This window comes from Stylophora pistillata, chromosome 4 (genome assembly GCF_964205215.1).
Source record: "Stylophora pistillata chromosome 4, jaStyPist1.2, whole genome shotgun sequence".
NCBI lineage: Eukaryota > Metazoa > Cnidaria > Anthozoa > Scleractinia > Pocilloporidae > Stylophora > Stylophora pistillata.
In genome coordinates, this window is record NC_142522.1 from 6013875 (window position 1) to 6025877 (window position 12003).

At 39.2% G+C, this 12003-nt stretch overlaps 1 protein-coding gene across 1 annotated transcript in view; it reads right to left on the minus strand.

Moving 5' to 3' along the window:
• Window positions 1-3237: 3237 nt before the first annotated feature.
• Window positions 3238-12003, minus strand: part of LOC111344971 (MAM and LDL-receptor class A domain-containing protein 1-like) — a 47287-nt gene continuing 38521 nt past the window's right edge. The window contains exons 46-53 of the mRNA XM_088756414.1: window positions 11591-11729; window positions 10192-10359; window positions 8906-9140; window positions 8211-8344; window positions 7736-7969; window positions 6749-7011; window positions 6290-6398; window positions 3238-5811 (exon numbers count right to left, since the gene is read on the minus strand). Of these exons, the coding sequence (XP_088612540.1) occupies window positions 5393-5811; window positions 6290-6398; window positions 6749-7011; window positions 7736-7969; window positions 8211-8344; window positions 8906-9140; window positions 10192-10359; window positions 11591-11729 (1701 nt within the window). The 3' untranslated portion in view covers window positions 3238-5392. The remainder of the gene's footprint in view (window positions 5812-6289; window positions 6399-6748; window positions 7012-7735; window positions 7970-8210; window positions 8345-8905; window positions 9141-10191; window positions 10360-11590; window positions 11730-12003) is intronic.

Consider the following 12003-nt stretch of genomic DNA (forward strand, 5'->3'; position numbering starts at 1 on the left):
CACTGACTCTGCTATTTTTTCTATCATTACAATTATGACTTGCCAATCAATTTTACTTTGTGGGACAACCTGCGCGCAATATTTATCGCGCCATCAACATGCCTCCATGCCGCTTTGTTACTTTTTGCTCGCCCGTTTTACACTATAAAGTACAACACCATAGCGACTCAACGGGAAATTACAGCCACAATACTATTAATGCTGTAACAAGTAACACTATTTCAAGGCAAAGAAATACTTTACCCAAAAAAACTGTCTTTTCAGTTTGCGTTGTACTTTGCCGCATAAAGTATAAGTATAGTTTAACGGAAACGAGCTTAGGGTTTGCCGACGAGTTAAGAACCAAAAGTTCAAGACATGCTCCGCCAATACGCGCTACCACCTGCTTTGAAATGTGGTAGTACCAATAACGTGACTTGAATTACTCAAAGTACCCCTGAGATCAAAATTTTCTTGCATAATTTTTTCCATTTTCGCGTTCAGTGTGTCTCCTTCAACTACTCTGCCAAATTTCAGTCTATACCGAGCACCAGAAATGTCTTTTTTCGGGCCGTTAAATTCACGATTTCGCGTCCGCCATTATTTGATCATGTTCCGGAAGTTGATCGCAGGACTCAGAGGAAGTGACGTCAAGGGCTCAACGCGAAAATCTCACATGGCAAAATCTCAAGCAAACATAACAGAGGGTTTTACTCTATTCTTACAAAAACTAAACAAAAATGACTGGGCATCGATGCGTAATTTAAAGCTGAAGTAATCGTGCAGACCATGCTGCAGGTATTTCTCTGCATCAGAGCCTTGCAAATAGATCAGAGCGGGAAAAACGGATGCGATTTGTGCGACCTCGCCGAGTAAACTTCAATCCTACAGAAATACTTGTGGTCTACTCCGAGCACTTCTCGGAGGACTATTTCGAGAGATCTGTGTACTTTGAAGGATCTAGCCGAAGAATTTTGTCGGGTTCAGTGCCTACCGTTCAAGAAGAGAAGGGACAAGAAAAACCGTCCTCAGTGCAATCTCGACGCCGGAGAGCGAAGTCTACGAACCTCCACGGATTTTGTCACCTTTACATATGAGCTGATTACGGTGGCCCAGAAGGCTCAACGCAAACAAAAAATATACTACAGCAAATAAAAAATATACTACAGCAAATAAAAAATATACTGCAGCAAATAAAAATATGCTGCAGCAAATAAAAAAAATCAAAACGCAAAGAAAAAAAAGTACCGCAGCAAATCAAAAAATGCAACGCAAACAAAAAATACTGCAGCAAATAAAATATGCAACGCAAACAAAAAAAAATTGAAACGCCACGCCAAGGAAGACTGGGTAATAGTTCTTAGTTTCCCGCCGAAACAGCACGAACTGGAACTCGTTTTTGGTTATGGACGAAAGCGATCTGCGTAGGATTATAGAAGATTACTTTCATCAAGGGTATGAAAATAAAGTTACTATTGAATTTTTAAAGGAGCAGCATTGTACTGTCATAAGTTCGCTGCAAAACATGGTTTCGGAAAGGCGGACAAGCAAAGGATGGAACGAGTGTTGGCGGGAAGCTAAGAACTATTACCCAGTCTTCCTTGGCGTTGCGTTCCAATTTTTTTGTTTGCGTTTTCTTTTTTTTTGTTTTGTTTGCGTTGCATATCTTATTTGCTGCAGCATTTTTTGTTTGCGTTGCATTTTTTATTTGCTGCGGTACTTTTTTTCTTTGCGTTTTGATTTTTTTATTTGCTGCAGTCTATTTTTTATTTGCTGCAGTCTATTTTTTATTTGCTGCAGTCTATTTTTTATTTGCTGCAGTATATTTTTTATTTGCTGCAGTATATTTTTTATTTGCTGCAGTATATTTTTTATTTGCTGCAGTATATTTTTTATTTGCTGCAGTAGACCTTTCGTTTGCGTTGAGCCTTCTGGGCCACCGTAGCTGATCAATATCCACCTTTAACAACTCTCTTGCAGAACACCTTACAAAAAGGAAAGTACTCGGTGAACATTGTAAATAAGAATGATAAATAGCCGAATTGGGGATTGAGATTTCTGACCTCAAAGAGCTCACTTTTATACAAAAGAGATGAAAAATATAATTGTGTGCTCTGATTCTAAAAAAAGCTGGCTTTAATATCAGCGAGAGCAGAACAAACAGCTTAAGACAGAGCATAAAATGCTTTAAAATGTAGGCTAGCAGCCAAAAAACCGAGAAAATGAAAATTTCTTTGAAAACCTGTCAAACTATCAACCATTTGACAGCCAAGTCAGCTTGCTATCAAAGGGTCTCCAATTCATCCCAACGCCCGTGACAAACGAATTTAAAATCAGGCCAACTTTTGCGACATTTATTCGCAAGAAGAATGCGCCTCCGTTACACCTTTCACGGACAAAGCAAAGAACCACTTCTGTTTCATATCAAACTGAATGCCACCAGTTCAGTCTTCTATCGCCCTTCAGAGCTACTTGGAAAATCGCCATGGTATTTCGAGGACTGGAATGGGCTGGACTGGACTGGACTAGTAATACGAGGACTAGTAAAATGAGGACTAGTAAAACGAGGACCAGTAAATCGCGGACTAGTAAATCGCGGACTAGTAAAACGAGGACTAGTAAAACGCATACTAGTAAAACGAGGACTAGTAAAACGCTGAGTAGTAAAACGCGGACTTAACAACAACAACATAAAAAACAATTTCATACTTAATGGTGATCCAATTTAGTGAGTAACAATCCCTGTTTGACCTTTAAGCTACAAATGGGTTTGACATGCGCCAGATACAAACGAATTTAGAGGTTTAGGCTAAGAAATAATTTTATTCAGCACCAGTTCAAAATCCTAAAATACACTTTCATCATAAATTTCACGGCAGAAACGCAGGAATTCGATGAATAAAAGTCTCATTAAATCTCCTTGTGTCTAGGTAGAAAGAGTCTCGTTGACTTCAGCTTTTCGGGGGAAGAAAAACCGATTTACACACGTCATTACAGAAAACAAACAAGCAGACTGACAACTCCAAAACACATATTTGCATTCACTTACAATTTGACTTACCTTGACATTTTAAAACGGAACTGAGGTAAATCTTCGAGGATTAATCGTCGTTGGAAATTAAAAAATACTTTCCGTAAGATCTCTAATTGTTTTTCTTTATACGAGAAAATCGTCGCATGATCATTTAACTCGTGTATGTTTGTCATACCAGTACTGCTGTTTCTTCAAAAGCGTATGCTTCTTTCCTCTTCAATTGACAGGTGTCACATCGTGACAGTTGTTTATCAAAAAAATGTTTCACAAATAAAAATGTTTCGGTGAAAGCATTCTCTTTAATTTGAATAACGCTTGTTTTCTTTACAACTCACTCGCATCAAATTGTGAAGTTCAAGGAGGATTTTCCTGTAATTAAACTCGTAATTGTAGCCCTAAATTATTCGGACTCTTTTAGGAATCATTTTTTTATGTGTTAGAAAAAGATAAAACTGTTATTCTCCAGCATTGGTCGGTCCGTACTGGGAACTTCTGAACTGTTCGTATATTTCTGAACTGTTCAGAGATTTGTGTAGCATCTCGGATTCTTTAAGGCCGGCGTCGCATTACGACCGAATTGTTTACTCTAGGGATTAAACTCTGTCAACACAAGCATTTTCTATTGCGACCCAATTTTTGCGGTTTCCAAAAAGTTTCAAAATTCTAAAAATCATCAAAGACGGCGATATGCTTGGGTGGAGCAGACCGATTTTGCCAATTTTTTTTAAACTAAAGGACCTGCGTCCGTTGCGGACAAAGTTGTCATTTGTGCGTGCGTGTGAAAACTGGATAAAAACCAAAAAGAGCGGGAAATTTCTCCATTTCTCAATTTCTCCATCTCTCCATTAGCAAAACAAAAGCAAGCATTTGATTTTGTTGTTGTTGAATAGCTGAAAACAACAGGACTATAATCGCCATGCAAAGTGTTCTGTTTCGCCGCATGGTTAGTTCGGGGAATGTTTATTTTTGCTGGTTGTGCGATTGCCTGCGTGATTGACGTTTCCATTTTAACCCGGTTGAAATGCGATCCTAATTAATGTTGTCAATTTCATTTTTGTTTTCCCGTTAAAAAAATTTGGTTTTAGGTTTTCCGAAATCCAGTGAAATTAAAAATTAACTATAATGCGACCCCCCTGAGTAAAATTGTCTTGACTCAGTTGCGTTAGAAAACGAAAATTGTCGGCTCGCGTCTCCTTAAATAATTGCCAAAAGAACCCGAATGAATTAGGGCTACAATTACGAGTTTCATTACAGGATAATCCTCTTTGAACTTAACAATTTGATAGCGAGTGAGAAAGCTTTCACCGAAACACTTTTATTTCTAAAGGTAATTGAAAGGCTTCCGAGCAAATTTTGAAACATTTTTTTATAAGTAACTGTCACGATCTGACACCTGTCAATTGAAGAAGAAAGAAGCATACGCTTTTGAAGAAACAGAAGTACTGGTATGACAAACACACACGAGTTAAATGATCATGCGACGATTTTCTCGTAAAAAGAAAAACAATTAGAGATATTACAGAAAGTATTTTTTATTTCCAACGACAAATAATCTTCGAAGATTTACCTCTGTTCTGTTTTGAGATGTCACGGAAAGTCAAATTGTAAGTGAATGCAAATATGTGTTTTGGGGTTGTCAGTCTGCTTGTTTGTTTTCTGTAATGACGTGTGTAAATCGGTTTTTCTTCCCCCGAAAAGCTGAAGTCAATGAGACTCTTTCTACCTAGACACAAGGAGATTTAATGCGACTTTTACTCATCGAATTCCTGCGTTTCTGCCGTGAAATTTACGACGAAAGTGCATTTTAGGATTTTGAACTGGTGCTGAATAAAATTATTTCTTAGCCTAAACTTAAAAATTCGTTTGTATCTGGCGCAAGTCAAACCCATAGGTAGCTTAAAGGTCAAACAGGGATTGTCACTCACTAAATTGGATCGCCATTAAGTATGAAATTGTTTTTTATGTTGTTGTTGTTGTTGTTGTTAAGTCCGCGTTTTACTAGTCAGCGTTTTACTAGTCCGCGTTTTACAAGTCCAGCCCAGTCTAGTCCAGTCCAGTCCAGTCCAGTCCAGTCCAGTCCAGTCCAGTCCAGTCAACGAAATACCATATGCCTTGCAAACTGCATCTAACATACTTTTTTAACGCAATGAGGTCACGGCTCTAAAAGAGTTCAAACAAACTCTGTTTTAACCTCACCGAAGCGACACAACAACAGTCATCATGAATAAGATAGTTAAAAACAAAAGAGGCCAAAGTACAACTCAACAACAGAGTTCACGTCAAACCTCTCAAGGCACCGATAGTAAAAAAACAGGAAAGAGTTAGGAAAGAATTAATGAGATCATTGACCAATTGCATCGGGGAAAACACATTGATGGCTTAGAAATGGCTTTCACAAGCTCCCAACTCCGCCTTCGGATACACAATTAGCCATTGCCGAAAACTGTCTTTACTTATCACCCGATCATTTCTTACAAAAAAGGAAAATCCCCTACGACAAGCAAAAAGATAGTTCGAAGGCGATAAAGCGATGCAACCACAAAAGCCACATGGGGAGAACAAATAGCCGCAGAATTTTCCTAAAGATGGTCGAGTTCTTTCGCTACCATCAGAAACCTCCACAAAACATTTATCACACGAAGGGTGATCCCTGAGTCGGAATTCTTGGAACTTGAAGCGTATTATATGACGTGGTGGAACGGTTATGAGCCATCTGCAAAAGATGTCATCAAGAGAATGTCCCGGATATGAAGGAGAAAAGAAATATCCCGTTTTGTTGGTTAATCTTTCGTTACAGGCTGAAAGAAGATAAAAGAAATATAAGTTGATGAGAACGAATAGAGTTTTTATATTCCTTAAAAAAAGGCAACAAATGTAACTATTGCGACCAATAAGACTATTCTTGAAAGTACCCCTCATATTTAAGAAACAATTGGGCATATTTTTTTTTAAACGTGCGAAGCGAAGAATAGCACCAACGTTAAATTCAATCCATCTGTGATGCTTGGGTTGGGAATCGAACCCAGAAAACCATGGAGGGAGGTAAGCAGATCAACACTCTGCTACGCTTTTACTTCTCTCTCTTTGCTCTTTGCTTTGCCTTGTTAATCTATTTTCTGGCCGAACACAGCCTCCGTAGGGTTTTTTTCTCTAAAAAGTCGGCAAGGCAAGGACGGAAAGTGGCACTTTGTCCATTTTCATCCTTTCCCAAAAGTTCTCCCCACAATGTGACTGACGTGTAGTAAACTTAATGAATGAATCTACTAAAAATTTTACCTTGTTTAGCTGACGAGGGTTTGTGTTGGCAAAGGTTTTCCTCCTCAATGTAAAGTCCCGTCAATGCTATCAAGTCTTCCCTTGTCTCTGTTTTACCTTCTATTAGCACCTGTTTATTGCATCAGACAATAGCAAAAAAGGAAGAAAAATATATAATAAAAGAAAATCATGTTTATGGTCGGTCACTGTGACTCGTCATCCGCGAAAAACTCCAAAAAGTGGACTTAGAAATGGAAAAAAGTCCATGAACAAAGAACTTTACGCCACGCTACGGAAATTTTCTTCGGGGAGAAATGTCGTTCTGCTAGAAAGGTTCATTCAAAGCAAAATACAATGGAAAGCTGTGGGTGATGGGCAACTGGTTAAGTGTTTCTCATACTTTTCTGTGCTTAAAACCTGAGAATACTTTATCCTTTCCGAGCAGAACATGCTCCTAACATAATATCCCGAGACGTATACCTGAAACTCAGATAGAGAATTCAAAGGCACTTGTCCGTAAAGCCAGTTCTTGCCTGTATTGCTTCCTGAAATCCAGATTGGAATTGCACGGTAGGTTTTTGTCTTCTGGTAAATTGTAAGTGTCTTCTTTCCAGGTCCCCGCAACATGTAACGAAACTTTAGGCACTCACTATGCCAGTCATGTGATCTATTGTATAGCGGGCTCATGAGAACAGCCAACTGGGTAAAGCGGGTGACGTTGGTATCCACTATAAGTCGTCCACCTGGATCAGAAATAAAATTGAAAGCATTTTATTTACAGAATATCATCGTAAAATCTATCGAGAAGTTATCAAGGAACAAGGAACATTTAACAACGTTTTGAGCGAACCAACACAACAAAAAAATTAAGAAAAAAGTTAATTAAATTACGACATTGATGCAGCGGTTCCTGGTTCAGAGTGGAGCATGGTTCCAGATTTCTTCCCTTCACTAATTTCTCTCAATCAGCTGTAGAGCTAAAGGCCTTCCCGACATGGATTAATAACCAAATTTTTTTGGATGATGAAGCCACTAAGATAAATTTGCGTAATGTGTACATGTTTGTTAAAGGAGAAGGAGGACATTCTTAATGGATGAGCATGTATCACACTTTAGACGAACATTCACACACGCGATAAATGTTTTGTAGAGATTTTTTACTGTAGCCAAAGGACTGGAATCTTGTTGGGCAAATTCTGCGGCTATTTGTTTTTAAGGAAGACCATCCAATAAGAACTAAGCGTAAACTCTCTACGTCAGGCGTTTGGTGTAACCGGGAAAACGGCAAAACGAGAGTTGGATTTGCAAGGTGATAAAGTACAATTTTTTTCACTCGTTTCTCCTTGTGGTTTCGCTGCTCAGTTTCAAAACTTCCTTAAACTAGCCAAAAGGGTCTTTTTATAATCAAACTGTAGAGCAATAAATGAAGGACCGATTGAAATCAAATTCTCGTGACTATGAACTTGCCTCCTCTATCGCTGCAGGTTCGAAACCACTTCACTTCTACTTCTTTCTGCAACCCTTTTCTGACTGTTGTCCAGACCTTCGCGTCACCATCTTCGCTGTCACATCCAAATGACATGCGCAGTATCTCCTCGACTGACATTGGGTGACCCCACAGATTGAAACCACTCAATACACCCAAAGCAATTGACGCATTTTCGCTGGAATTTCTGAAACCAATGGTCATGGTTCCTTCCCCTGTGCGCAAAAGGTTAAGAGACAAAAGCAATTTTGTTACTACACTTAAATTTTCTGATCGCAGAAGTTACTTCTACATCGGCGTTCTCGTTTAAAGTCAACCATCTATCACGATAAGTTAAAGATGGTCTTAGGAAGTAGCAGTGGAAAAATACAAAGCAAAATCAACCAGACGCATAAAAGATAACACTTTTGCTGAAGCCATAGAGCAAAATGTAAATAGTTTCCCTACAAAGAGTACCTTCGTTCGGCGTTAAATGGAATTCAAATGAACCAAATCTTCTCTCGCCGTCTTTGAACACCTGCATGAGCCTCTTACTCCACAATACACACACGTGGTGCCACATGTCATCTGCTACGCCCATCGGTATTTTGCTATAATAAAATATAATGATAATCAGGCATTCAATTTCATCTATTCATCCAATCCATCCATTCATCCATATGGTGGCATGTGGCCACTCACTAAGTTACAGTAGTAAGTGTATTCCAGGAGGTATTATCATTGGAAATTGTTACTTCTCCTTTACACCCTCTTACACAAACTGGTTCTCGAAAAATTAGGAATCTTAAGCAGTCTCAGTGATGGTGTCAACGAAAAGAGAAGCTAAGATATGAATTGGGTTGAATTTGAGCAAATGGCAGCGCTGACTGCATTAAAGAATAGAATAAAAACTTGATTTATTTGCTTTCGGTGTTCCACTTTTCTGACTCGTGAAAAATTGGCGGTATCACGTTGTTATTCTGTAGAGAATGGCCACGAGATGCAAATAGTTTTTAATACTGCTCGCAGAGCTATACTTCGGCTCGTCAAACTTTTAGTTTGGTCCTGTCTCGTCCTTGTTGACCTTGCTTATGCGTATGCAGTTTGCTTAAATTCCCTTTTTATGCGCCTACTAAGGCAACGATGAATGAATTCAATATTTTGTCTCCTACCTCCTCCTGTTATTCATCTGTATTACAAAGATGTCGTTGCTGACGTAGCATCCTAGTTGCAGCGACCCGCCTCGTTCCTTGGCGACTTTATATTCGATGAAAAAACCATCATGAGAGGTCTTTAACCAAAAGCAGAGCGTAAAACCCTTGTGGAGAGATAAACTTTCTGAGAACGACACATAGCCAAGATCAATATCAGGAAGATGAATCTCGTAGTTTCCTGGATCGAAAATTCCTGTAATGTTAACACAAAAATTTTCTATCAATTATATAGCAAACCATATGCAGCTGAAACTTTGATAGAGGATGCAATGACGAGGCAGATCCATTTTTAGCCTCCATTTGATAAATTTTCATTTCAGAGGGGAAGCAGTGAGGATTACGAGTAAACATTTTCCTGACTGTCCTAAAAAGCTTGCGCGCTGAAACAAAATTAGAGTCGGACCTCCCTTTGCGACTGCCTCTCGTTATAAACACCTCTCTTTAGAGATCACTTTTTCAAAATACCAAAAGTTTCCAAGTCAGATCACAATAAATGGGAACTCTCGTAAGCGACCACCTCTCTTAATCGGCCTCTTTTAGAGATGCTCAACCTCGGGTAGGAGATCAACATATGTCGTTCAAGTAGAGTCCCCGGAAGTGCTTCCCGAAATGGCTTTACCACGTGAATTTTTGCTTGTGTTCCGTTCCTGGAGAAATTTGGACAGCACCACTGGAATAACAAACGAACCAAGTTTTTTTCACGAGAATTGTCCCAAACGCGCTGTAGATACAAAATAATCACCATAGATCCTAAGTTATTTGCTTTTTTTGCTTGAACACGCCGCTAAGAGTTATTCCTATAGTTTTCCATAAGCGTTGGCCAGAAAGGGTCCGGTCACCATATGAAAATTACTCGAGATAAGGAACCTAGACTTGACATTTCGGATGGTCACTTACGAGGTTCAACTGTAGTTGTATTCGCCGAGTACAACAGAATTCAGAAACATATAAACTAATAAGATCATATGCTTCCAATTGACTATATCGCTGTAAATCTTACGGTCAAACTCACTGATAATAAGGAAATCAAGTGACAGAGCAGTTTAGGCCCTCGGGTTTCATATTTGGGGATTGGGTTCGTCTTTGGAAATCCCCGTGTTAAACGACTTGGCAGCGCATTACAATTGTAGTTGAGGATTTTTTAGAAAAGATAGTTTTTAACTTCCAGTTTAGATATAGAAGAAAGTCATGGAAGTGTGAGAGTAATGTAATCTTTTAAGTCATACATTAAAAATTTTACCCACCAAAATCAGCGGAGTGAACATAGTCGCTAACTCCGCCCTGTTCGTGATTGGCAGTATTACCACTGTCGTTCTGATGGTTATAGTCAAACTCTTTGTTCTTGAGACTCTTCCAGCCATGGATACTTTTCCATCCGCACCAGTCTTGCGATATGTCACATTGGCTGCCATCTAATTGAATCAATAATGGACCAACTGAACCATGACTGATAAAAGCCTTCCACATAAGCCTGCTTTCCTATCAGGTTATTTTCAATGGCTCTCCTTAGAAAAATGCGCGTGTTTTTTAAAGGGAACCTCCCCTGTTTTAACAAATAACTCTGGAAATGTTCCAAATGTACCTCTGAATAGATCTAGCATAAAGAGGTTGCCTTACCAAGCGGTCTGACTTTTTTTTATCGTTTTCCAAAGAAGGGTATCACAGCAACTTTGAATTTCCCGCGGCCGCCATCTATAATATCTTCCATTTAAAATAGTGCGCAATGCACTGAAGGTGTAGTTTTTCACTCATGTTGATGCTAAATTGCTGTCGTTTAAAGAAAACTTTAGAGAATGTGTCACTGTTCTTCCCCATTTGTAAGAGCCGGAGCATTCTTCATGCGAAGAGAGACAGGAAAGCGAGGTAGAAGATAAAGAATATAGAGAAGCGCCAGATTAAAAATTCTGAAAATGACGACCGCCGATCGAACACTTCATGATGCCTATGGCCCCAAGTGATGATGAAGATCTGCGACATATTCAATAAAATTTTTCTACAAGAGACAGCAATAAAGTATCATCAGGAGTACCAAGAAACCATTACACGTCATCAGCTTAAAGCTCACTGCGCGCTATTCAAGATGGCAGCCGCGGAAAATGCGAAGTGACTGTAGACCCTTTGGAAAATGATAAAAAAAATCAGACCACCTGGTAAGCCAATTTTTTTATACGAGATCTACTGAGAAATACATTTGAAACATTTTGGGAGTTACTTGTTAAAAGAGAGAAGGTTCCCTCAAGGTTTTGCTGGAGAATAGAAAGAGGCTACACGGCAGTGCCACTGCCAAAGCCACTGCCACCGTCATTGCTACTGTTACTGCTACTGCTACTGCCACTGCTGCTGCTACTACTAGTGCCACTCCCAGTCCACAACCACTGTCAATGCTACTACTACTGCTACTACCACTGCTACTGTTACTGCTACCGCTACTACTATTGCTATTACTTCTTCTGGTACCACTATGACCAAATTATTTTGTTGTCAACGCATAAAGACTCATATACAGGCAAGGGAATCAGGGTATAAAGAAGAAGAGAGCGTTTTTCTGATGCGCTATATTTCCAAAGACAAAGAAAAACGATTATTTTAGGCGCTGGAAGGTGTAATATCAGACAGTGTGGATTCGTGAAACAGATACATTACCTTTACAGCCATACAACTCCACTCTCATGGAGATGTGATCTTTCCAAGCTATTGGTCGAAAGCGGATGAAACGTGCTATGATAGGTGGTTTAACTTCATGAAAAACAACAGTGTCCATATTTGTATTTCCATCAAATTCCTTCATGAAAAGATAGTAGTAGAAATGATCAAAGGAAATTTTGTCTATCTCACTTCAAAATCATATTACCCTCCTTAACTTATGTAAATGAAAACGGAGTCGAAGCAAATGAACAGGATCAAACCTTACCGAAACGAGACGAACAGAACAAAACTGAACACAGCAAAATTCAACTGAACTGAACCGAATCCAACAACACCCAACGAAACCGAGCCAAGCTGACCAGCCTCGCCCCGCTCCGCCCTGAACTGTTCCGAACCGAACTTAATCAAAT